This window comes from Choloepus didactylus, chromosome 6 (genome assembly GCF_015220235.1).
Source record: "Choloepus didactylus isolate mChoDid1 chromosome 6, mChoDid1.pri, whole genome shotgun sequence".
NCBI classification, from domain to species: Eukaryota; Metazoa; Chordata; class Mammalia; order Pilosa; family Megalonychidae; genus Choloepus; species Choloepus didactylus.
Genome location: NC_051312.1, coordinates 84,858,420 through 84,885,798, shown reverse-complemented (window position 1 = coordinate 84,885,798; position 27,379 = coordinate 84,858,420). Strand labels below are relative to the sequence as shown.

The window sequence follows — 27,379 nt, the reverse complement described above, 5'->3', positions numbered from 1 at the left end:
AGGAAATTTACATGGCAGTATTAGGTGTTCAAGGAGCATGATGTATACAACCTATACTCAAGTGTTCAGAAAATAGATCGATAAATAGGTAGACAGATGAATAGATAGATTGGTATAGATAGACAGATAGATAGATAGATAGATAAAATGATACAGCAAATGTGGCAAAATGTTAAAATTGGTGTGCCTGGGTGTCTGGGGGGATAGTGGTATGTTGGAGTTCTCTGTATGGGGTTTGTATTATTTTGAAACTGTCCTATAAGTTTGAAAGTATTTCAAAATAAATTTAAATTGGAAAACAAAGGAAAGGAAACCCTGAATTTGAATATGTGTTGTAAGAAATAATTTCTTGTAAATAACTTCCCTCCTCAATATTTCTATCAGCCCTTGATGGCCACATCTTGACATTTTGGTAATGTTTTTTTCTAAGTAGCTCCCCACTGTTGTTTAAAATGATTGTTTTCCCAATTTTGTGTCTCCTTCCTTGCTCATCATTGCCATCTGACACCCTCATGATCCCTTTTCCATTTTCATAGAGGACATTGGCTCAGGCTACCTTTCTTTTCTAGCTTCTGCCATTCTGCACTACAGCACAGTTACTCATGTCAGTGATCTAGTCAACATCTTTGTTTATTGGCTGTTTACATCCCTCAACCCTAGTGACATATTCTGTATCCAGTACAGATCACAAATATCCTGGTCACACCCTGAATTATCTCCCAGAATTACACTACCTCTGAAGTCTTGTATTTTAGTAACTTTCTTTCCAGTCATCTTATTCCTTCCCCCTCTAATCCAAATATATATTTTTTTATCTCAAGATGACCTCTAGGCCTTTAATTCTTCAGTATTTCAGAATGCTTGTTTTCCCTGTCATTCACACACTTGGATGTCCGTCATTGCGGTGGCTCTGTCACCAGTACTATGGTTTTTCTGCTGTACCTTTTTGACAACTGGATGAAAGCTGTACCTGCACTGCTAAGTGTTTCTGCAGAAACAGCATAACATTGCAGTTCTGTGCCTCTCTTTGCTCCTTTCTATAGGAGAAGAGAAGGGTCCCTCTTGTCTCAATACTCAGGCTTCCTACGTTGCTCTTGTTGCCATATGGTACTTTATTTAATCAGTTATCCCTGACTTTCTTCCTACTTTGCCCCCTCTTGCAGTTTGGCAGGTAATATTGTTATTTCCAGTTTTCAGATAAGGAAACTGAGGTTAAGTGAGAATTCCAAGCTTGCGCCAAAAATCAAACCTAGGTCTCTCCCTCTCCAAGGTCCATATTCTTTCTATGTTGCAAAGTTTACCTGCATCTTCCTTCCCCTCCATATATGGCTCCCTATTTCCCCCGATAAACTTCTCTTTACTCTGTTCCACCTAGAATCATGTTGACTAATACCCATGTCTCTAAAGTCTACGAGGCAAGGACCATATTGTGCTTATCATTGTATCCCTAGGGCCTGAAGGAATGAACTGCTCTTGCTAAAGTCCTCAACTAACTGCTTATTACTAGGTCAAAGGCCCCTTCAGTCATCATTCTCCTTGACCCATCAGGGGATTTAACATGGCTGACCATACTGATCTTAAAACAGTCTCTTCCCTTGGCTTTGGTGAACCCACTCCTTCTTTATTTTCCTCCTGCCTCTCTGACCCTGGCAAACAAATTCAACCTTTTAATTTCTTTTACACTTGTCTGCTTGTCTTCACCCCTGCTGTAACTAGTAGGGTTCAGGCCATCATCATCTCTCATCTGAACTAGTGTAACAGCCTCCTAATGGGTCTCTTGGCCTCTACCCCTGTCTCGCTCTAATTCATACTCTAATATGATGGCAGAATAATTATTCTGAAACACATATATGATCTTGCCACTTCTTTGCTTTGGACTCTTATATGGCTACATACTGCCTATGGAAGAAGTTTAAACTCGTTATCATGGCAGACAAGACCTTTCATTATCTGGTCTCTGCTTACCCATCCAGCTTCATACCCCCATCCCCACCTGATAGTGAGAATTTCGGTAGGACTCACAAGTCAGGCAGAAAGCTCCCTTTGTGAGGGCAGGGACAAAGGCTTCTCACGGTGGTCCTGTGGCCGTGCCCTTTGGAACAGAGTTGCCAGATGCTGCCTGATTTCCTTGGTCCTGGCCCCATAGATGATGGGGTTGGCCAGACATGGAAGCAGCAGGTAGAAGGCACTGATCAGGTTGTGTACGTCCTGGGAGGCAGTGTGGGCCAAACGGTAGACGATGGATGAGGACATGGTAGAGGAGTAGACTGTGAAGATGACCAGCAGATGGGAGCCACAGGTGTTCAGGGCCTTGGAACGTGCTCGGCTTGATGAAATCTGGAATGCAGCATGGATGATGCAGGAGTAGGAGGTTCCAAGTAGGAGCATGTCCAGGACTCTGTTGAAGATGCGGACGGTGAGTCCCACAGTCTTGTTGAGGGAGATATCCCCACAGGAGAGCTTCATCAGGGCCATGTGCTCACATGCAAAGTGATGGATCACATTTGAGCGGCAGAAGCGAACCCGGGAGGCCAACCCCACCACTGGAGCCACAATGCATGTGCTCCTGGCAGCTGCCAGCCCCACGAGGACAGCCAGCAGCCGGCTTGTCACTATCTCGAGGTAGCGGAGTGGATAGCAGATAGCAACATAGCGGTCCAGAGCCATGACCAGGAGGATGTTGCAGTCAAAGACAATGAGGAAGTAGATGCAGAACATCTGTAGCAGGCAGTGGGTCAAGGAAATGCGGTTGAAGCTGGTGGAGAAGCTGAACAGCATGGCGGGTACCACGGTCGTGGCAGCACAGATGTTGACAGCCAGGAGAAGGGTGATGAGTATGTACATGGGCTGGTGCAGGCTCTGCTGGGTTACCACCGTGTGGATGACCAGGGCATTGATGGAGATGATCACCAAATAGAAGCCAAGGAAAAGCAGCACAAGGAGGGCACGGGACTCCTGCAGCCCTGGGAAGCCCACCATGAGGAAGCTGGTGTAGGACATGTTAGAGCTTCCATTGTTCCACCCTGACATCTTCCCTGGGAAAGCAGAATGGCTCTGGGACATAAAGGAGAAGAGGAGACCTGGTTTCTGTACCAGGCCCTTGTGTGCCTCAGGCCCTTGTGTGCCTCAGCTCCAGCCCCAGCATCACTGGGCTGGGCCAGGTGCTTGGATCTCCATGAGTCTCTAACATTCCTAGAAAGAAAATGAAGAGTTATCTTTCACCATTTAATGAGAGGCTTCAAGAAATAACATCACCCCATAGACCCATGTTGTTCATTTTGCTTTCTTGTTCTTATAAAGTAATAGCTTGTTCCTTTATTTCTTCCTTCACATCATTATTGAGCACCTATTTTGTGTCAGACCATACGCTAGGTGCATGGAATACAAATAACATATTGTCTTCCCTGTATGAGTCCACATTCTGCTGAGCAGGTTAAAAAATGAAAAGCAACAGTCAAAATATACTGTGTGCAGGATGTTAAAAAGGCTCTCTTAGTGTTTCAGTTTTAACTGAACAACTAAAAGTCCAAGAACAAAATAAAAATGAATGCTTTTTTTATTTAAAAAAAATGCTTTTTCCCACATTGCCAAGGTGAGGTCCTAGATCACTAGGAGGACTAACAAAGGAGTTGGCTGAATACTGTTGTTGGGACTCTTAACCCAACATCTACCTGGAGAATTTTAAAAGGTGAATGTTGTAGATTCTGAGAATGTCTTTGAAGAAAGCTGATATTTTTCTTCTCCCAAATGGGGCTCAAAACAGGTGCTATCTCCTCATCTCAAGCCAGTGAGAGGGGCCTCAAGAAGCCAAGCAGTAAGTTTGAAATTTGTCCCTTATACTTTGGACAATTCTGGGGACTGGTGTTTGAGCCAAGTCTGAGGGAACTAAAAGCGAAAGGCTGTGGCTGTAGCCCTAATGTCAGAGCCAGGAGACAGGGTGCAATGGGAGCAGCACTTCTATGATTTCATCTGGCTTTAATATGCAGAACCCTGCCTCACTCACCTCACCCTAATCCTAGCTCTGATGGATCTTGCCCTTATTTAAAATTTTGATATTTTGTTCATCATGGATTTTTTGCATTGCCTTTGATTTTAAAAATATTTCATTGAACTGTTAATTATCTTGATTACTGAGTTTTCTGGCACCTCTTTAAATTTTGCCTCACTCGCCTCACCCTAATCCTGCTCCAGCCCCTTGGCTACAAGATGGCCGCAAAAAATAACCAGGTGGGATCTCTCGATGTTTTTTCCCAAGAGAGCAGTCTACTGAAGTGAGGGTATAGATCCCCAAAGTAGTAAATTCTTGGGGCTACTGCCCAGGGGCTGGAACCAAGGGGAGGTTGCCAGCAATTCACCAGATAAGAATATTGCTTGAGAAATGTATTCCCAATAGTGTCTGCTGTAAACATCTACCAAGCCCAAGATGGACCACTGCTAGGTCAAGCAAGGCCATCTCTACCCCTGACATATTCTCCATTGTTCTCAATCTTGTGGGGTAAAAACCATGGGTTGCAGCCTAAGGAAAGGAAAGAAAGCACAAGGAAAAGAGTTAGGTCAAACCCAACAAGGCTCCCATTTCTTACCCTGGACGTCTAATCTGAAGGAAGCACAAATGGTGGTGGGCAGTAACCCTCAATTTCAAAGTTGGAGTTTTTGTCATTAGATGGAATTGGCTATTTGAATAGCTAATATGAGGTGGTTTTTGAAACTAAAAGTTACCCAAGGACTTTTAAATATTATTTAGGGATTAATAAAATCACAATAGAAAATTCTCCAGATTTTGTCCAAGGGGCACCACAAAGAACATTTGAAAGGAGAATAGGCAGGGAAATAAACTGTTTTTATGGTGCCACCTTTGGACTGTTGCTTTTTCAATGTAATGGTACAAGTATGAGAGGTGCTGTAAAATAGTTTTGTAAAACCAGGTACATCAGTACAATGAATAAGATCAACTGCCTGATAGGCTGGCAGAGCAATCAGAGAAAGCACTACTGAAGAAAGCCAAATCAGGCAAATGACTTGAAGAATTCAGATATGTTATGTTCTGCCAGTTTTAGCAAGCCTATAAAAATGGAACTGATTAGTATATAGCTAAGGATCACTTTTTTCTTATTTTGGTGCTTACACAAAATCTGTTTGATAATCTATTCTAGATGTTTGATAGGGATCAACTTTAACAATCTGTGGTTGACATTATTCTCTTCCCATTTTGCTAATCTTCAGTCTTTTGCCAAGATTGTTCATGGATTTACTGGAGAGAAATCTGAACACATCTTCAGGTTCTTTCAGTAAGCATGAGTACATTGCCTAAGCTAGAGATATGAATTTTCTTAGTATTATCAGACACTCTCTTACATCTTTTACCATGGTAGGAAATGGGCTTTAATTCTCTCAGACATTTTTGTTCTGATTTTTCTGGTTTCAAGCTATTTTCTCATGATGTAGAGATGGAAATAAAATGGAAGACAAGCAATTTCTCTGTTCTTTCTTAATATTGCTCCACCTGCCCCACATCCACAGAGCCCTTCTCTTTTTTTGCCTTTCCCTCCTCTTCAAGAGCTGACCGAAAACCACATTCTGGCCCACTCAGGCTGCAGAGCTGTGACTCAGGCCAGCCCTTCCTAGGGACCTTCTCAGGCTGTCACGGAAGTGGAAGAGAGGAGCATATGAAGTGGGGACCCTGTAACCAAGGCAAAGCAATGGTCATGGTCTAGCGCTGAGCTGTGACAGAGAAGTAAGAGGAGGTAGGAACTGTCCAGCTCTCAACAAATGTTTGCTGGTGGACAACCACAGGGGTAGGAAGCAAATTTAATTACCTCTGTTCTTCCCTGGTCTCCAACTGGGATCATAGGATCAGAGAACCAAGAAGTTAAAGACTCAAGATTCAGAATTCAAGAACCATCTAGCTGAAAAATTTACAAAGCAGGTCTGTCAGGATCTGATATGGGGAGGGAGAGAAGAAAGCAAGGATTCCCTCTTCCTGCCTGTAGTGCCATACAGAACTTTTCTAGTTTAGGCTACTGTGTGAATGGTGATACCATTAACAAGCTAGAGAATTTCCAGGGGCTGGAAATATTTTGGTATGTTTGGGGAGCCTTCAATCCCTGTGCCTACTTCTGCCTGTACATGGCTCGGGCCCCATGCCTGGCCAAGCACTAACTTTGTTACTCACCAGGATTTAGACGGGATCAGAGTACTAACACCGGGCCAGTCCAGCCTGGATTCCTTGAATGCAGTTAAATCCACCCTATTCCCCCCTGGGGGATCTTCTAGAGCTTCCTCTCAGGCTCTGGTTTAGCCAGTCAGCAAGGTCCCAGGGGTGGCCAGAATGAGAACATGTGTCCTTAGGGCCCTGTGGGCTGTGGGAATAGCTCAAGCAGAGAGTAGGGCCTTGATGTGAACATGTTAGAGTAACAGCAAAGGTTTGGGGGAGTAGGGTGTTCCTTCTCTAGGACTCCTCTTTGACCCTTTGCTCTCTTACCCTGTCCTCTTTGGATGATCTCACCCTCTCCATGGCTCCTACCCTTTCTGGGCCCTGGTGACTCACATATATCTTTCTATAGGACGGATGTTACCCCTACATCCCAGACCCATGTATCCAATCGTCCATTGGTCAGCTCTAATCTGATGCCCCAGAGAAACTTCCAATTTAACATGCCCCAGACTGAACTCATGCCTTCATGCCAAAATGCTTTCCCTCCTTGTAGTCATTTTTTAATTAGTATTTGTTTTTCTTTTTTTAATAATAGCTCTTTATTGAAAGACAATTCACATACCGTAAAATTCACCCTTTTAAAGTGTACAATACAGTGGTTTTTAGTATATTCACAGAGTTGTGTAAACATCACCACTATCTAATTTCAGAACATTTGAATCACCCCCAAAAGAAACCCCATATCCACAAGTAGTCACTTCCCATCCCCTCCTTTCCCCAGCCCTAGGCAACCATGAATCTACTTTTTGTCTGTATAGATTTTGGAATTATTCTGTGAGTAGCTTCTTTCACTCAAGTGTGAATCCTTCCTTATTCTACGGCAGCCACTGGTGTTCCCAAACCTTTACTGTCAACATTGTTGAGAGTCATGGGCCAGGCGGGTAGGCCCAACCTGTCTCCACCTTCGTGTTGGAGAGGGGAGGTGGGCTTATGTTGTGGAAACTAATGCAGAGGAGTAGGCTAAGCCTGGTTGAGAGACTGAAGGGTGGACTACTGGGGAAGTCACGGACACTCAGTGGCCATCTCCCACTCTCATCTAACCCCTGCCTCCTTTTCTATTGTGCAACAATGTTTCAGTCTGTTTCCATTCCACAACCCAGGGGAGACATTAGGTCTAAGGAAAAGACCTTAAACCTGGAAACCAGGAAGGAGCAGCCCCAGATGCTTATCAGGGCAGGAATTTTCAGTGGCAGGGCCCTGTCCTCCTGGGGTAGATAAGTATGCAACTTCAAATAGCACAAATTTGTCTCTCCCCTCAATACAAAATAGGGTATGTGGAGCTGCCATCCACTTACCCAAAATAACCTGAGCAGGTTGTTCTCCCTGGGAGACCGGCTATGATGGGATCTCTTCCCCTGCTCTTTTGGACCCTTTGTCCTGTGTAAGTGATAAAGCAGTTATTTGCTGAAAGTTTCTGTTGTGCCTGAGCCTGTGTTCCCATGACACACCGTATAGCAATTTGCTCTGCACTCAGCTGGAATAATTTCAATTGTCTTATCTTTGAGATTACTAATTCTTATGCCACCTCTTGTCTGCTGTTGAAACTGCATTAGGAATTTTTCATTTCAGTTACGTGTTCTTTAACTCCAGTTTTTCTGTTTGGTTCCTTTTGAGAATCTCAAAGAGATCCCCATATTGTTAATTCTTTGTTTTCCTCATGTCCTTTAGTTCTTTCTCCTTGTTTTCCTTTATCTCTTTGAGCATGTTGACGATCATTTTTTTAAAGTCTCAGTCTGATAAGTTCAAAGTCTGTTCCTCTTTGTGGATGGTTTCCAGATTTTTATCTTGTTCCTTTGGATGGGCCAGCATTTCCTTTTTATTTGTTTATTTTGTAATTGTTTGTAGCACACTATGCATTTTAATATTTTCAAGTGTTAACTCTGGGATTTAGTCCCTGTGCTGTTTCTTAAGTTTGAATTCAGATAGTGATATGACAGATTTTCTTGCATGCCAAAACTAATCAGAACAAATGAACCAAAGCAAAAGCACTTTTCACTGTCTTTGCAAGTTGGCTCTGCTTTGACTGGTGGTCTCCTTCAGAGCTTAGCCCTCCTGTCTAAAAAACAGCACAAGGTAAATGAGAAATGCAAGGTCCTCTGAGTCTGCATGCTTCTTTTCCTGGGCTTGTGCTTACTAGAGGCCTTAGGAATTCCCCCATTTAGTTTACAGAGTTTAAGTGAATGTCCCCTCCACTCCCTTTGAACTAGACTGCCTGCCCCTCCTTGGTGCTCTTTTGAGTGACTTAATGCAAGTAGTCCTTTGCCCCAGGCCACTCTAATGTAATTGTATCTCACACTGTCCCAGTTGTCTGCAAGCTGCTTCTCTGCCCTCAGAACAAACTCTGAGGGCAACCTGGAGGCATGTTCCCCAGCCCAGTCTCTCAGACTTCCACCCAATAGATTGGCATTGAAATACATGTACCCCAGTATGTGCACAGGGGCCACTTTATTCCCTCTGGAACAGGGCCAGGGACCCACAATGGGAGTGGAAGCTGGCTCCATCCTGTATTGTGGAGGTGGTGGGGAAGGGGCCAGCAAGGGTACCAGGAGCTTCTTCTATAGCTTTTGAAGCTATGTTTTCTTGATTCAGCCTTTTAATGCAGCCCTTTAACTGTTTTGCATAGTTTTCAGGAATGTTACTGTCTTTGAGATTCCTCTGCTGCCTTTGCCCAAGGGGGGCTGGAAGAATGATTTCCCCCAGAGCGGGCCCCCAGCAATCTGAGGTCGCCGATCAAAGGTAAAGATCTGTGATCAGACCACATGCCCCCAGAGTTTGGAGGACTAGTTCTTTATGACCCACCCTGGCACTAGCAAGCTGTGCCAGGATCTTGAGGTCCAGTCTCCACTGCTGCCTGACACTGACACAGTGACACAGTCAGGCTGGTGGGAGAGGGATGGTAGTCCCTGCAGGGAGGATAAAACTCACCTGTATTTATTGCAATTTACTAGTCTTTTCTTCCTGCTCCTCCCTGGTTGCTACAGTGTTCCTCTGGACTCTGGAGTTTCAAAATAATTGATCCAGACAATTTTATGCCAGTTCAATAGTTATTTTGGTGGAGGGATGATTCCTTGAACTTCCTACTCTGCCATCTTCTCACAATCCTCTCCTTTCTCAACTTTTTGCTGTTATTCTATTTTATTCTTCCAATCTTTTATATCTTTTTGCCAATTTCCAAAAATAATCCCATTGTGGTTTTTAAAATTGTATTTCATTAAAACTATGTATTAATCTGTGGATTACATCTTGACAACAGTCTTCCTATATAGTAACTAGGTATGCTATTCTAATTTTTTCAAGTCTTATTTTATATCAATAAACAAGGCTTTATAGTTTTATTTGTATAGGTCCAGGAGGCAGGAACTCTTTCCATTTTGCTCCAGGTACCTAAATCAGAACGTGACACATAGGAGATGCTCAGTAATTATTTGTTGATTAATGAACAGTTCTCCTGCATTTCTTGTTAAGTTTATTCCTAGGTATGTTTCTATTTGTTACCATTGTGAACAAAATAATTTTCCTCTATATTTTTGAATTGGCAACAATATTATAACTGAAAGTTATTGATTTTGTACCTTTATCTTATATACTGCCACTTTTTGAATTCTCTTACTAATTAAAAAAAGTTTCCACTTGATTCTTTTGGGAATTCTAGGGAGAATTATGCTTTTTTTTAAAACAATAACTAGACCTTTATTTTTGTTTCATATCGTATTTCATGAACTAGAACTTCCAGAACAATGTTAAAAAATAATACTATGATAAGGTATTTTTTATTTTTCCCTCAATTTTAATAGGACTCCTTATTCTCTATCAAGTATGGTGTTACCTTTGGTTTGAGGTTGATATTCTTTACCGTGTGTCTCCTAGTTTTTTAAAAATTATTTTTTATTAGAGAAGTTGCAAGTTTATGGAAAAATGATGTAGAAAATACAGAGTTCCCAAATATCCCCCTCACACACACATAGTTTTCCCTATTACTAACATGTTGCATTAGTGTGGTACCTTAATTACAAGCTGATGAAACAATATTATAATTGTATTATTACCCATAGCCCATAGTTTACATTAGGGTTCTCACTGTCTATGTTTACGGTCCTATGTATTTTGTTTTTTTTTTTTTTAAATTTTATTCTGGTAACATATATACAACCTAAAATTTCCCCTTTTAACCACATTCAAATATATAATTCAGAGCTGTTAATTACATTCTCAATGTTCTGTTTCCTTAAACCAGGTAGGTGTGAACATGAACACCCTCCTCCTCAGCAGACTCATTCTTTGAGCTCAAAAGAAGGATGAGACACCATCTGCCTGATTCAGAGGGGCTTTCCCTGATTTGCCCAAGCCTGGGGTCTGACTATGAGAAGCCCTAGGAATTGGGACCATGTTATCAGCTGTGGCTGGAAGGCTCCAGTCTCTTCTACCCTCCCTTAGTCGCCTCCTTCCTTAGCTGGTCCTATAGGGAAGGAGTAGCCCATTTAACCAACTCCTGCCCTGGTCAGGTGCCTCACCTGGGGTATTACATGTTGTATCTCATTTAACCCCCCAAACCCCTTGCAAGATGGGTATCACTGTACCCATTTTACAGATGAAGAAACAAGCTCAGAGAGAGGTTGCACTTGGTCAAAGTTTAGCACTAGTAAGTGGCAGAGTTGGGACTTGCAGTCAAGTCTTGTTCTGATCTCCATATTCTTTCCCACATAAGAATAAGCCTGGTCCTCAGCTTGTGGTGCCCCCCAGGCCCCTGCAGGAATGGGAATCCATGAGGGAAGGGATCTGGTTGAATGGGTGCATGTTAGAGAAGAGGGGACCTACTAGGAATTCATTGGCCTGACATCCTAGGGTCCTGGGTGCTTGCTGTGTGATACTGGGCAGCATCCACTCCTCCTTGGGTTCATGTATTTAAGGAAAGGGTGGGAACTCACCTCTCTGAGGGTCCTTCAGGCTGAACCCCCTAGCCTTAAGAGACCAGGCTGCAGACAAAAAAACCTCAGGCTGTGGGCTGTGGGAAATCTGGCAGTTGGTATGATATGACAGCTATGTGTGTGTTGTGTGGGAGAAGCAGGTGAGGGGGCATCTGGTCTTGGCTCTCCAGGAAGCCAGGCCTCAGGCCCCCATTAGACAAATTGATTCCCTCTTCCCTGAAGTCATTGGCTGTGGGAGGGCTTCGGTCTCTGAGTAAAGCTTTGGGAACAGCCCCTCCCTTTCTCCCCATGTCTGGGCTGGGGGCTTCTCTCAGGATCCACGGACTGGAGGTCCTCTGTCCTCTCCTGGCAGTGGGGCTAGCCTTCCTCTGCTATCTGAGTTTTCCCTGCCAGGCCAGGTACAGCCTGCAATTCTCAGAGCCAACACAAGATGGCACCCAAGCATCATGTCAGGAAAACTACTGGGATCATGACAGTGCTGGAAGGACTGGGGGATGGGAGGGGAGAGGGAGCATGAGTCTGTGCCTGGTAGGGCCGGTTAATTCGAGACTCCTCATCCTTGGACAATCCTGGTACATTACTACTCATCCCCACACTGTTTGGGCTCCAGGATCATGAGCTTTGAGTCACTTGAGTTGTGCTGGCCTTAGGGCCAGGGGCAGAGACCTGGGACCTAGTTCTGGCTCTGTGTGGTCCAGGCAAGTTGCTTCCTCTCTTTAAGCCTCATAGGGCTCTTCTGGAAAACAGGCATAATAATAGCACCAACCTCATTTTCCTTTGTTTGTTCATTCATTCATTCATTCATTCATTCATGTAACACATCTATTAAATACCTATGAGGCTAGGTGTAGCATATAAGTATATACTTACGTACAAATGACACCTCACTGGGATGTTGTGAGGAATAGGTAGTATCTGTAACTTATTTAGCCTTGTGGCTGGCAGTATGAACTCTATAAACATTAGCTGATATTTTTTCTCTCTAATCCTCACAACAACCCTATGTGGTTGGTCCTATCGATACCCCATTTTCTGGAGGAGGAAACAGGTAAAGGCATTTGCCCAAGTCCACACAGCCACCAAGGGTCAGAACTGGGGCTTGAACTTGGACTGTCTGACACTGAATCCCACTGCTGCTGGTTCCCACATTTAACTTGAGGGTGTGTGGCTCCTCTGCACTCCCTCCACATCTTCCTCGTGGACTAACATGAGTCACTTTCTCATACCTTCTCCATCTGGATCCTCAGCCTCCTCCCTCCCAGAGTCCCTGACTGCTCCTACAGATTTGGTCCTGGCAGGGACTGGCTGGGGATGTCAGTGACTGCCAAGAGGTCACCAATGATTCAGGGACCCTAGGATGGCCCCAGCCTCAGCTCCCTTTACCTGAGGTCAAGGTTTGCTAGGGAACAGAGACCACAGCTATCCAGCCCTAGTCCAGGTCCTGGTCCCAGCCCCAGCCCCAGCCCCATCATGAATGTCCATCATACTGAGCTGGGACACCTGAGTTCAGATCTTTCCTCAGAGTCAGTGAAAGGAAGAGGGTGAGAGTACTGAGACTTTCTATCTCAGAGAGATTTTAGAGCCCTATATGACTGGAAAGGGGGCTATGAGACAAGTCTTGAAGTTGTATTACCATAGCAAGCTCTCTGTTTCTTCTTATGTGTGGTTTATTTGGAGAGTGGGTGAAGGAAATAGCACAGAGAGGTACTGGAGCTCACAGGTTATACCTTTGAGCAGGGAGAAGGGAAGAGAGTCTGTCACTTGCCCCCACCCCCCAGCCCCTATTGTCCCCAGGCCTGTATTTCCCTTTCTGCTTGTACTTTGAGTACTTCCTGTTGATCTTACTGACCCACTCTTGAGAGTTCCCTGAGAACAGGCAGGATCTGCCCCACACTTCTTCCTGCCTGGGCAGGGGATATCCAGCCCCAGCATTCATGGTGAGTGGTTGAGTGGTGGAAGGGCTGAGAAAGGCTGCCCATTCCTGCCAAGGTGCTTGATCATTCTCTGGGCAGAAAAGCCCTGGGACTCACTTTGGGCTTGGCCATCCACCAGCTGGGTGACCTTGAGCCATGACTCAAAGTCTCTGAACCTCAGCTTTCTCATCTGTGAAATAGTAAAGATATTTCTATACCACTCTAGCTAGAATTTGCAATGCCTACCTATGTTATCATACATAGTTCTCATAATAACACTGTGGGGTAGATATTGCTCTCCCCATTTTACAGATTATAAGGCTGTGTTTAGAGACTTGTACTCCCCTACCATGGCATGGACGACACTGCACTTATTTCTTGCCTCATCCTCCCACCAAATTCAAGCTCTGGAAAGGCAGGGAGAGCATCTAACTGACATTTAAAATTCCAGGGACTGGTACAGAATCTGGCATGAACTAAGGAAGCAAAAATATTTTTTGAACTTCTGACTATAAATTCTGTGCTTTTTTCATTCCACCAAGCTATGCAATAGTTTAACAACTGTCATTTAATTAATGTTTACTCTGTGCCATGCCTGTGATAGGTATTTTCTATCCTCTGTCTTTAACCTGGCACTTTTATTAACTAGATAGTAATATTATCCCCAATATACAGATGAAGAAACTAAGACTCAGAGAAGTTAAGTAATCTGCACAAGATTACACAGCTAGTTAAGTGGGATAGCAGGGATTTGAACCCCAGTTAGTCTCAGTTTAAAGCTAGTATTCTCTATAGGGAAGGGTTATTTGAGGCAGGCAAGCTTAATGTCTGAGTCTGGTTTCTCTGAAGAGTAACTGAGCTAACACATACAAATGTTTAGCTTTGAAACAGCAGCTGTTTATCACTATCATCATCTTTACATCATCCTCCCTCCTGTGGTTGCTGTGAGGAGGAAATGGGCTAATGAGGCTGAGAGGCCTCTGTGAACTGCCACATGGGTAGGAGGCCTGTGTCCTGTGGACCACCAGACATCTTTTCTCCTTCAGGGCTGTAGTGTTCGGCCCTGGGAGTGCCCAGGCCCCAATTCCTGTGTGTGGAGGGGACTGTTTTCCCACCAAATGTCCAGGAGGGAGTGGGGGCAGCCCCTCACTAGGTTGAGGGCATATGAGAGTCTCGGGGGAGTGCAGCAGTGCCTCAGACCAGCAGGCTGTGGCTGAGGGTGATGTCAGCCCCTCCACGGGGACAGCCATTTATTGATGGTGCACCTGGGCTTGGGCAACCTGGAGAAACCTAGGCACCAGCAGGGACCTTTCTGCCCCACAGGGTTGCAAAAAGTTTGGGCCACTGAGGAGAAAGTTCTGGCAGCTTGGGAGCCAGTTGTGGTAGCTCAAACTTTTCCACTCTGAGCTCATCATTCTATGTCCCTGAGGCTGGCCAAGTGATTCATGGCCAATTAGGCCTTAATGAGCTGGACCTCGGAGGCTTTAAGGACTCCCTGGTGGATGCAGGCTCAGCTGGATACCTGGGTCCCAATTACAGAAGCCTGGGCCTGGTGTTGGGTCCAGCTGTGGCCTGAGCCCCAAGGATATCAGCCTGTCCCCAGATGCCCACTTTGCTCTCCTGGCCAAACTTTTAATGAGTGGAAATGGCTACTTCTCCTACTTGACTGTGGCCCAGGCATGCCAGCTGGGTCCTGCCTACTCTATTCTTAAAGAGCAAGAGCAGTTTCTAGAGTTTGACTCTGTCAATCAACAGATGGGTCATGTGAGGTCTCGATGCCGACCCCCTGCATGATCCTGAGCCACTGCATGACCCTGGGCAAGTCCCAGTACTGTCTAAGCCTCATTCTCAGGGATGAATAACTGCAGGGTTGCTGTGAGGCCCAGGCAAGATAATGCTCAGTAAAAGCCTGGCCAGGTCCCTGACCCTGATCCTCAGTCCTGGTCGAATTAGGGCCAACTCTGACCTGGGTGCTAGCAGAGACAGCAGTGGGGATAAAACCTCCCTCTGCTTCACATGGACGTGACTTAGTGTCTGCATCACTTCTAGATTTCTCCTGGCCCAACTTCCCCTTCCCTCTCTTTTCCTCTGCCCCCTCGGCCTGCAGACAGGAAACACCTAGAGCGTGAGTGCCCTGATATTATCAAGTCCTCCCCTTTGCTGTATAGATGGGGAAACTGAGGCCCAGGGAGACTTAGGGCCTGAACCTGGAACTCCTTCCTTTTCTGGAAGCCAGTTACAATAAATCTATGCACACGTAGGGCTTTTAGTCTCTTCTAGCCTTGTTGTCAATCTTGTGAGGGAAGGTAGGTATCCATCTTTTCATTCATTTATTGTGACTAAGCTTGCAGGTTCTGAAGCCAGGCTGATTGGATTCAAATCCTGATTCCACTATTTACCAGGCATATAAATATGCCTCAGTTTCCTCAAATGGGGAAACAACAGTACTTATCCCATGTGGGTGTCATGTTAAATGAGTTAGAATCCATGTAAAATGTTCAGAACTGGTCCTAGCACACAGTGGGCTCTCAATAATTCCTATTAGTTATCTTTCTTGTTATTACTGATTCAGTCATTCAGTCAGCAAACATTTATAGGGCTCTTACTATGTGCTGGGCTTGGTTGTGCTAGACCCTGGGGATATAGCAATGAACAAAACCGACATGACCCTATCCTTGGAGCTCCGCCTTGTGGGAGAGACAGATGCATAAAGTGGTCGTGTGGGTGTAAGTCCAGGAACTTAATGATGGGGCCCTAACCCCACCGAGGGGTAGGGGGAGGCACAGTCAGGGAAGGCTTCCCAGAGGAGATGGAAGTGGATGTAGGCATTGGGCTACCATTTACTGAGCACTTTAGATGGGTTGGACCCTTTGCTAAGTGTTTTATATCCATTATCTCAGTTCATCCTCACAAACCTGAGGTAGACGATACTGTGTCTTTACTGAAGAGGAAACTGAGAGTTAACTTACTAGTCTAAGGTCATCCAGCCAGTAAATGGTGGAGCTGGGGTCCAACCCTGGGCTGTCCAACCCCAAATCTTGTCCCTCTTTTTTTCCCTTGAGGGTGTTTGGTCATGGTCATGACAGGTAGGGCGGTCGGGGGTGGGGTGTGGGGCAGATGGTCCTAGGTAGAGAAGAAACGCTCCCACTATCCCAAGGAATTCTGGCTTTGCTGATGAGGGCCTGGCCCTGGGGTTTCCCCCTCACCTCTGGCAGAGAAGCAGGATAGCCCTGTGGTTACCAGCACAGGCTCTGCTCGAAGGCTGTCTGGGCTCCAATCCACTTACTACCAGTGTGACCTGGAGGAAGTGACTTTAATTTCTGTGCCCCAGTTTGCTCCTTTGTAAAATGGGGATGATGATGATACCAAATACTTGTGTAGTGTTTCTAAAAGCTTTCTTCCAGGGGCTTTACATCTATTACTCACTTAATACTCATTTGATCATAAAATACATGATTTTATGTCTTTTTCCAGATGGGGATAAAACCTGGGTAGTTATAAGGAATAAATCAGTTAATACACATAAAGTGCTTAAAACAGGGCTGGCACATAGAAATGCTTAGTAAATGTTAGTTGTTTTTAATAATTACAATTATTATTAAGTACCCAGAAGGCCAGGGATGGGATCCCTAGAAAATAATGAAGAACATGATGATAATAGCAATAATAATAATGATGATAATAGCAATAATAATAATAATCATATCTCTACAACACTTCAGTTTACAGGGACTTCCACATCTATCCTTTCATTTGAGGCAAAGGAGGCAGCTTATCAGAGAAGTGTTCCCTAAAGTGTGTTTCATGGAATACAGTTCCACAAGATGTTAATAGGAGTGTGTGTTAAAAAAGTTTCCTGTTCAAGTAAGTTTGGAAAATACTGAATTAAATACAGTTTTCTTCACTGAGAGACTCTAGCTCACTAAAATGCTTTGTTAGCTTCCACAAAAGCAGAGGAAGATATAATACGCAGTGTTTCTCCAGATTATTGGGCCACGGACCCCTTGTTCTGAGAAGCATCAGAGACCCACACAGATGGTAGACATTTAGGAAAATACTAGAGTAAAGAGCTTTGTCTTTGTCTCAGTCACTCATGGGCTATGTGCCTTCAGACCAAGTCAAGTCAGCTCCCCAGACCTCAGTTTTCCTATCTGTAAAATGGGGATAATGGTGCATGATATGACAGGTGGCCTCAGAGGACTACACGAGGTAAACGCAGGCATAGTTCCTGGCAATTGATAAGTGGATGATAAATGTTAGATTACTATGAATACAACCCCATGCGGTGGATGGCTACAGCAGAGCTCAGAGAAGTCAGGAAGTAGCGCACAAGCTCCTTCATTGAGAAATATTGGCACAGCACCCGCACATACCAGGCCGAGAGGGGGCAGTGACTTGCTCACTCTCCCTTCTCTCCCTTTTTTCTTTAGGGGAGCCCTCTGTCACTGAGGATGTCACTGGAACCCAGGCAAGGATGCTGAGGTTTTAGTGGGGCAGGGGAGGGCGCGTCGGGGGTCGGACTGCGGGGCTGCCGTGGGGCAATGTGGGGAGGGCTCCCTGTGTAAAGCTCGGGTGGGGCCTGCGTTGACATAGGTGGCGGGAAAGGGGTAAAGGGCAGCGCTAGGCACAACCACTAGCTGGCACGGGGCCTGGCGGCACGGCCAAGCCTGCCCGGCGGTACTCCAGGTTGCCACGGCCGGGCCTCCCTGGCACTGAGGAGGGGCGGCCGGCAGGGTGAAGGCGGCGCTCCCGCGGGCCTTGTTAGTTCTGCTTGGCCGACTGCCGCCGGCGCGGCCCAGGGGACCCGGCCGCCTCGCTAACAGCGGATCCGCCGCCCGCTGAGAAGGCCCAGGGGTGCCCCGCGGCCTCGCGGACGACCCGGCGGGAGGGGCACTCGTGAGCGCTGAGACCCGGGGGACCCGCCCTCTAGACTGATGGCGCTGGAGGCCGGTGCTCTGCCCGCTAGCGGCTGCGCGGGGGCGCCCGAGTCCGCGTAATGAGCCGAGCTGGGCAGACCGCGGGAGGGAAGCGCGGCAGAGCGGCGGATGTGTCTGGGCCCAACTGGACCCTTTGCCAGACTGAGCCCTGACCTGGGGTGGATGCCATCCGGGAAAGCTCAAGTTAACCTACCAACTTAGTGGGCAGGGAGCCAATATGGAGGGCATCCGGGCAGAAGGATGCCCTGCGAGAGGAAGCACAGGTCCTGATTCTTGCTCTTAGCTTCAGTACTCGCCTCTGTAAACAACTTACCTTTCCTTAATACCTTAGTCCTCACCCTGTTACACTATGTTGTTTCTGCGAGGCCTGCTGCCTGCTCTGTCCAATTGCATTTGCAAAGTGATCGTGTCCATATGAGGACTGCTTCTTAACAGTAGTGACCCCCTTCTAGTGCTCTTAGGGTGACCTTAGACTGGCCTGGGATAAGGAAGACATGGCTGCTGTGTGGAAAAGGGCAAGACGTCAAGCTTTGGCTAAAAATGAAGTTTGGGGCCCCTCTTTCAAAATTATCTCTCTGGTTTTCCAAAATGCTGTATTTTATACAGTGTTTTCTATTTCCCTTTCGAATGTGCAGACCAGCCTCTAAGGTGTGGGTTATAACTGGAATTTCCCCCTTTTTTATTCTTTTTTTAAAGTGCTCATATCATCTGAAGTCAAAGTTGGCTGCTTTGAGAACTTCTTCGAAGTTTGTGACTGGGGTGATAACTGAAGGGGAAAGGCCTAGCATTGGGACCAGACTAGCCATTTTGGAATTAGGAAGTGTTTTAGGATGGATGGCGGCTCTTTTATGGCTCCCAAGCAGAGATTTGTATGGGGGAGGCAATTACAGATGTTCCCTGTCCTCCTCTGTACCTGGTCTACCCTCTAAGGTTACAACCATCGTTATAACTACTAACAAAACTGTAATGAAATAAAGTTGGCCACATTGGGTGGCAATCATGGCTGCTTTGTACATGAAGGCACTAGAGCCAGGCTGCTATCTAGGAAGCAAAGGGTCAGTCACCTTGGTAATACTGTCCTTCTGAAAACACCCTTATCTCCTCCCTCCAAAAATACCCAAAATTGACCAAACAAAAACTTAACCCCCAGGTAGCCTGTCATGCCTGCAGGTCTGCCCACAACGATCCTCTCTTTAGTCTGAATTATTTCCCAAGGACTTAAGCTGGCGTAGTGCTTGGCAGAAACTGGGGATAGAGGCTTTCTTCCTGCTGTAGGGGAGGAGGGTCCCTCTTGGTCTGGGGCAAGGCTCTCAACTGTGCTATAGGGAAAAGTGTACCAGACAAGAGTCAGATATGGGATCTATCTCTCTGCTCAGGCTCTAACTCTCTGTGGCCTTGAACAAGTCAGTTCTCCATCCTTGGGCAGAGTAATCCTTAAGGGATCTTTCTGCTGTTGAGTCTCAACCTTCCACAGCCAGGCCTAGGTGAGGCAAGAGGAAAAAGGAAAAGACATCTTGGAACAGATTGCAGAGTATGCTTCAGGGCAGGGCCTGCAGAAGGGAGGCCTGGGATAAGAAAGGTGGAGCCATATCTGGTTGAGTAAGACAAAACAGATAATGATTTTGGGGTGGGAAGATTACCCTCAGGTTCTCTAAAGCCTTTATGGAAGTGAGAGCCGGGCCAGGGTGGGTTGGCTAAAGTACCACTTCCTGTGCTAGGGGTTAGTTTTCCCATCTGTCAAAAAGGAATACTGGTCTGGCACCAAACTCAGCTTTTGTTCTGAGACTTGAATGAAACAGTGACCATGAAAGTGTGAAATGGGATAGAAATACAAGAAGGGGAGAGCCATGTGGTCACAGTCAGGTGCTGGACTAGCAAGGGAGGTACACTGGAGGCTGTAAGAAGAATTCTGTAAAGCATAGCGCCTCCCCCACCATCCCCCCCACCCCCCCACCAGGAAGGATTTCAGGAAATGGGGCCAATGCCAGCAATGTCAGCAGGCCTGCCTGGCAGAGACAGTCACCTCCTGTGCAGTCTGCTCTGCCAGGGAGGGATCATTGCCAGGAACAAGCCAAAGGGAAAACATTAGTGGTGGCAGGAATTGACTAAGTGAAGCAGGGATCTCAGCCTGCCAACTGCCTACAAAGCGTAGAAGTGGAAATTGCTCCTGACCTGTGGCTCCCAGCAGGACTGAGCTCCCAGGAGTGCAGGAGGGGGCTCTTGCCAGGTCTGGCTTAGGAGAGAGGGCTGGTGGCCTGCTGGGCCACACTGATGATTCCACTATGGGAGGAGGTGCCAGAATCCCTGGCCTGGGCTGGACTGGAATTTGACACAACTCTCTTTGCCACAGCTAAGGAGGGCCACAAGCCTGCCAGGGTTTGTCACTCTGTTCCCACAGTGGAGGGGCCATATTCCCAGAACAGAATTCCTCACCCTACTGTCACTTTCCTCTATCCAGTGATACTCGGTCCAGCAAGCATGTTCGATTTCTTCACCTTCCACTTCCCTGGAAGCGCCTCAAGATTTTTTCCTTATTCTTTGGGACATACACTATCCTATTCCATTCCTTTAGTGTTATCCTACAATTTCCTCCCCCCCCCCCCTTTTTTTGATTTAGCAAAATATAACAGTAATCTTTATATTTACTTTTCTTCTTGGACAATTTAAGGGGGCTATTTAAACTTCATTTTTCTTCCCTCCTGACTTACATGTTTTTCTTTTTAATACTTTTTATTTTGAAACAATTTCAGAGTTACAGAAAATTTGCAAAAATTAATACAAAGTATTTCTATGTATCCCTCTCAAATTCCACGTTTTAATATTTTACCACATATGCTTTACATTTTCTCCTCCCCACATATTTATTATTATTTTTTTTCTGACCTGTTGAGTGTAAGTTACAGACGTGATGCCCCTAAATCTTCCCTGTGTATTAAAAAAAAAAGAACAAGGATATGCTGTTACATAATCATCATACAATTAGCAAAGTAAGTAGTAACAAGATTCAATACTATACTCTTATCTACAAACCTTATTCAAATTTCACTAATTGTCTTAATGATGTCTTTTATAGCAAAAGAGAGAAAACAAAACATGTATTTTTTCCTCCTGGCCCAGGATCTAACTTAGCTTCACTTGATACATTTTGTTGTCTTGTCTCTTTAGCCTTTTTTTTTTAAACAGCTTTATTCACACACCATACATTCCATCCAAACTGTACAATCAGTGGCTCTCAGTATAATCACAGAGCTGTGCAGTCATCATCACAATCAATTTTAGAACATTTCATTGCTCCAAAAAAGAAAAATCTCATACCCATTATACCCTCCTATTATTGACTCTTAGCATTGGTATGGTATATTTGTTACAATTGAAGAAAGAATATTATAGTATTACTGTTAACTGTGGTCCACAGTTTGCATTAGGTGTATATTTTTCCATATACCACCCTGTTATTTCCACCTTGACATACACTTTTCTAGTTCATAGAAGAACATTCTTATATTTGTACTATTAACCACATTCATCATCCACATAGGGTTCACTGTGTTATACATTCCCATGTTTTATCCTCTAGCTTTCCTTCTAGTGACATACATGACCCTAAACTTCTTCCAAACATACTCACACTCAGCATTGTTAATTATAACAGTATTGTTAATGGATACATTAACTCTATCCATTTCTGAACATTTACAATCAACCTTTTTAAACATTCTGTATACCTTAAGCATCATTTGCCCATTCTCTACCCTTTTTCTATCACCCAGTAACCTATACTCTAGATTTTTAACTCCCACAGTTTGCTTGTTGTACTTAGTTCATGTCAGTGAGACCATATAATATTTGTCCTTTTGTGTCTGACTTATTTCACTCAACATAATGCCCTTAAAATTCATGCATGTTGTTGCATGCTTCAGGACTTCATTACTTCTTACTGTTGAGTAATATTCCATTATATATATACACCACAGTTTGTTTATCCATTTATCAGTTGATGGACATTTGGGTTGTTTCCATCTTTTGGCAGTTGTGAATAATGTTACTATGAACATCAGTGTGCAAATGTCTGTTTGTGTCCCTGCTTTCAGTTCTTCTGACCATATACCTAGTAGTGGGATTGTTGGAGCATATGGCAGTTCTATACCTAGCTTCCTAAGGATCCACCAAACAGTATTCCACAGCAGTGAATAAGTGTTCCGATTTCTCCACATCCTCTCCAACACTTGTAGTTTTCTGTTTTTTTTTTTTTTTTAATAACGGCTATTGTAGTCGGTGTAAAATGATATCTCATTGTGGTTTTGATTCACATTTCCCTAATAGATAGTGGTGTTGAGCATCTTTTCATGTTCTTTTTAGCCATTTGTGTTTCCTCTTTGAAAAAGTGTCTATTAAAGCCTATTGCCCATTTTAAAAATTGTGTTGTTTGTCTTTTTGTTGTTGAGTTGTAGAATTTGTTTATGTATTCTGGATAGTAAACTCTTATTGGATATGTGGTTCCCAAATATTTTCTCCCATTCAGTACGCTGCCTTTTTCTTTCTTGACAAAGTCCTTTGAAGTATTTAATTTTTAGGACATCCCATTAATCTATTTTTTTTTTTCATTGCTTGTGCTTTGAGTGTAAAGTCTAAGAAACTACCACCTACCACAAGATCCTGAAGATACTTCCCTACATTTTCTAGGAGTTTTAAGGTCCTGGCTGTTACATTTAAGTCTTTGATCCTTTTTGAGTTAATTTGTGTATAAACTGTGAGATAGGGGCCCTCTTTCATTTTTTTGTATATGGATAGCCAGTTTTTTCAGTACCATTTGTTGAAGAGACTGTTCTTAGTTGAATGGATTTGACAGCCTTGTCAAAAATCAGTTGACCACTGATGTGAGGGTCTATTTCTGAACTCTCAGTTAGATTCCATTGATCAATAGATCTATCTTTATGCCAGTACCATGCTGTTTTTTTTTATTTTAAATTTTAATTTTTATTGAGATTGTTCACATACCATACAATTATCCAAAGATCCAAAGTGTACAATCAATTGCCCCCACTACCTTCATACAGCTGTGCATCCATCACCACAATTAATTTTTGTTCAATTTTTAGAAGGTTTTCATTACTCCAGACAAGAAATAAAGACAAAGAAGCAAAAAAAAAAAAAAAAAAAAAAAAAAGAAAGAAAAGGAAACTCAAATCCTCCCATACCCCTAACCACCCCCCCCAGTGTTGACTCATACTATTGGTATAGTACATTTGTTACTGTTTATGGAAAATGTTGAAATACTACTGACAGTAGTATATAGTTTGCAATAGGTATATATTTTTTCCCTATATGCCCCTCTATTATTAACTTCTAGTTGTGCTGTCATACATTTGTTCTGGTTCATGGAAGTGATAGGTCCGGCCTCCTCAAGAAATGCAGAGAGCAGCAGCAGCCTCCAAGGCCTTGACGGAAACCAGCCCGTGGCAATGAGATTAACACCCCCCCATCCAGGACTGGTGTTAACTAAAACACTTTTTGCTACTAACTTTTCTTCCTCCTCCTTCTCCCTCCACAGGTTCCCATGCGCGTGAACCTGCCTATATAACGCGTTCTCCCTGCCACGGCTGGTGCAGATGCTACTTTGTGCACTGCCCATGTGGGCTCCTTTCCACTCTCAGAATAAACGCCTTTGCCTGAACTCCTCAGCTGCTCTGCTCTCTGGCAATCGGGGGTACCTTTCAGGAAGAGATTTCTAATATTTGTACAGTTAATCAACCCATTTTTTTTTAAGACGGTTTTGTTCACATGCCATACATTCCATCCTAAGTGAACAATCGATGGTTTCCTATATAGTCCCATATATATGTGTTCACCACCCTCACCACTATCTATATAAGGGCATCTACATTTCTTCCACAAAGCAGGAGGAAGAGTCAAAGAAGGCAGAGAGACAAAAGAAAAAGAAAAAAGAGGAAAAAAAAAACCACACAAAAAACAAAAACCAAAAAAAAACAAAACAAAAAACAAAACATGACAGCTAGGAAGCAGCAAAAGGAAAGATAACCTTAAATCAAAGTGGTATAAAGAGTCAGACACCACCACCAATGTCAAGAGTCTCACACCCCTCCCCTATCCCCACCTCTTATCTGCATTTACCTTGGGATATCGCCTTTGTTACATTAAAGGGAGCATAATACAATAATTCTGTTAATTATAATCTCTAGTTTACTTTGATTGCATCCCTCTCCCAATGCCTCCCCATTTTTAACACCTTGCTTGCAAGGTTGACATTTGCTTATTCTCCCTCGTGAAGGAATATATTTGTACATTTCATCACAATTGTTGAACACTCTAGGTTTCACCAAGTTACACAGTCCAGGTCTTTATCTTTCCTCCTTTCTTCAGGTGTCCCACATGCTCCCAACCTTCCTCTTTCAACTATATTCATGGTTATGTTTGTTCAGTGTACTTACATTGCTGTTCTACCATCACCCAAAATTGTGTTCCAAACCTCTCATTCCTGTCTTTTCCTATCACTCTGTAGTGCTCCCTTTACTATGTCCTGTAGGGTGGGTGTCTTGTTCAGAAAGTCTCTCATTGTCTGTTTGTCGGAAAATATTTTGAGCTCTCCCTCATATTTGAAGGACAGTTTTGCTGGATATAGGATTCTTGGTTGGCAGTTTTTCTCTTTCAGTATCTTAAATATATCACACCACTTCCTTCTTGCCTCCATGGTTTCTGCTGAGACAACCACACATAGTCTTATTAAGCTTCCTTTGTATGTGATGGATTGCTTTTCTCTTGCTGCTTTCAGGATTCTCTCTTTGCTTTGACATTTGATAATCTGATTATTAAGTGTCTTGGCATAGGCCTATTCATATCTCTTCTGTTTGGAGTATGCTGTGCTTCTTGGATCTATAATTTTATGTCTTTCATGAGAGAGGGGAAATTTTTCATTGATTATTTCCTCTACTGTTGCTTCTGCCCCTTTTCCCTTCTCTTCTCCTTCTGGGATACCAATGATATGTACATTCTTATATTTTGTTTCGTCCTTAAGTTCCTGGAGACGTTGCTCATATTTTTCCAGTCTTTTTTCCATCTGCTCCTTTGCGTGTAGGCTTTCAGGTGTTTTGTTCTCCAGTTCCTGAGTATTTTCTTCTGCCTCTTGAGATCTGCTGTTGTATGTTTCCACTGTGTCTTTCATCTCTTGTGTTGTGCCTTTCATTTACATAAATTCTACCAATTGTTTTTTTGAACTTCCGATTTCTGCCTTATGTAGGCCCAGTGTTTTCTTCATAGCCTTTATCTCTTTTGCCATATCTTCTCTAAACTTTTTGAATTGATTTAGCATTAGTTGTTTAAATTCCTGTATCTCAGTTGAAGTGTAGGTTTGTTCCTCTGACTGGGCCATAACTTCATTTTTCTTAGTGTGGGTTGCAGTTTTCTGTTGTTTAGGCATCTGACCTCCTTGGCCACCCCAATCAGGTTTTCCCAGATGAAAAGAAGCTCAGGTCACAGAAGGAGGAAATATTCAGTATCCAGTTTCCCTGAAGAGGATTGATACACCCTGTGCCCTTCTACCCAGCAGGTGGTGCCTGTCAGCCTGTCATGGGCTGGTGTAAGGGGGTGTGGCCCACAGCTCTCCTCCCCCAGGGTCTGAGGTCTGTCTCTGAACAGAAGGTGGGTAATAGACCTTGGCCCCTCCTCTTTCCTCTTGGGAAGCTATGCTCCCTAGAGAGATGTCATTTGCATATAAATAAACTCTTTGTTTCTCTGACTCTGCTGGTCAGAGTGCTGCGATTTAAAAATGGCTGAGGCTTTCTTTACTGCAAAGCACTGCAGGCTGAAAATGGCTGAGGCTTTCTCCACTGAGCCGCCCAGGTTGACAGAGAAAGGGACAGAAAGATCCCAGATTCACCTGTTGGCCAGAGACAGCACCCGATCCTCTGGACTCCCTGTCCTGAGAGAGATATGTCCCCTGACTCTCCCAAGGTCAGTCATCACCAAAAGCCTCTGTCTGCTTGTTGTGGATTTGCAGTCTGTATTGAGTGGTTAATATTAAAACCCCAGTTGGAGCTGGGCTGAGGTACACTCGTTTGTTTGGAGAGTTCTGCTCTCTAGCACTGAGAGGCTTCCATGAGGGAGGGGCTCTTGGCTCTCGGCTCTTGGTGTGGGTCCGCAGTTTTTACTTACATATTTTATGTTGTGATTTCAGGCATTCCTCCCAATTCAGGTTCGTGTATGATGAGTGAACAGTCATGTTTGTCTCCCTGCAGTTATTCCAGGTTGTTTACTAATTTTTCTATCATTTATGAATTGTTCCAGGGGGGAGTAACTAACTTCCACTCCTCTCTATGCCACTGTCTTCTCTATACCTTCAGTACCATGCTGTTTTGACCCTTGTAACTTTGTAATATGCTTTGAAGTCAGGAAGTGTGAGTCCTCCAACTTTGTTCTTCTTTCTCAAGATGTTTTTGGCTGTTTGGGGCCCAAATTTGTTGATTGGCTTTACCGTTTCTGCAAAGTAGGCCATTAGAATTTTGATTGGGATTGTGTTGAATCTGTAAACCAATTTGGGTAGAATTGACATCTTAATTATATTTAGTCTTCCAAACCATGAACAAAGAATGTCCTTCCATTTATTTAGGTCTTTTTAAAATTACTTTTAGCAGTGTTTTGTAGTTTTCTGGAACAGATTCTTTACATCTTGGTTAAACTTATTCTTAGATGTTTGATTCTTTTAATTGCTATTGTAAATGGAATTTTTTCCTTACTTTCCTCCTGAGTTTGTTCATTACTAGTGTATAGAAACACTACTGATTTTTGCATGTTGTTCTTGTACACTGCCACTTTGCTGAATTAATTTATTTGCTCTAGAATCTTTGTTGTGAATTTTTCATGATTTTCTGTATATAGGATAATATCATCTGCTATTAGGGAAAATTTTGTGTCTTCCTTTCCAATGCTTCTTCCTTCCTATTTCTTTTTCATGCCTAATTGCTCTGGCTAGAACTTCCAGTAAAATGTTGGATAATAATGGTGACAGTTGGCATCTTTGTATTTTTCCTGATCTTAGAGGGAAAGCTTTCAGTCTTTCACCATTAAGTAAAATGTTAGTGGTGGGTTCTTCATATATGCTCTTTATCATGTTGAGGAAGTTTCCTTCTAGTCCCAGTTTTCTAGGTGTTCTTATCAAGAAGGGGTGCTGGATTTTGCCAAATGCCTTTTCCTTGTCAATTGAGATGATCCTGTGAATTTTACCCTACAATTTGTTAATGTGGTGTATTACATTAATTGATTTTCTTGTGTTGAACCACCCTTCCTTACCTGGGATAAAACCCAAGTGAAAATGGTGTATGATTCTTTTAATGTGCTGTTGGATTTTATTTGCTAGTATTTTGTTGAGGATTTTTG

General features: G+C 43.9%; 1 protein-coding gene across 1 annotated transcript in view; it reads right to left on the bottom strand.

The window, feature by feature from the left end:
* The window catches only part of LOC119537875 (olfactory receptor 52K1-like), a 79,937-nt gene that overhangs the window by 14,232 nt on the left and 38,326 nt on the right, over positions 1 to 27,379 (bottom strand). Inside the window, exon 5 of the mRNA XM_037840472.1 lies at positions 2,023 to 3,192. Within this exon, the coding sequence (XP_037696400.1) occupies positions 2,026 to 3,063 (1,038 nt within the window). The 5' untranslated portion in view covers positions 3,064 to 3,192 and the 3' untranslated portion in view covers positions 2,023 to 2,025. The remainder of the gene's footprint in view (positions 1 to 2,022; positions 3,193 to 27,379) is intronic.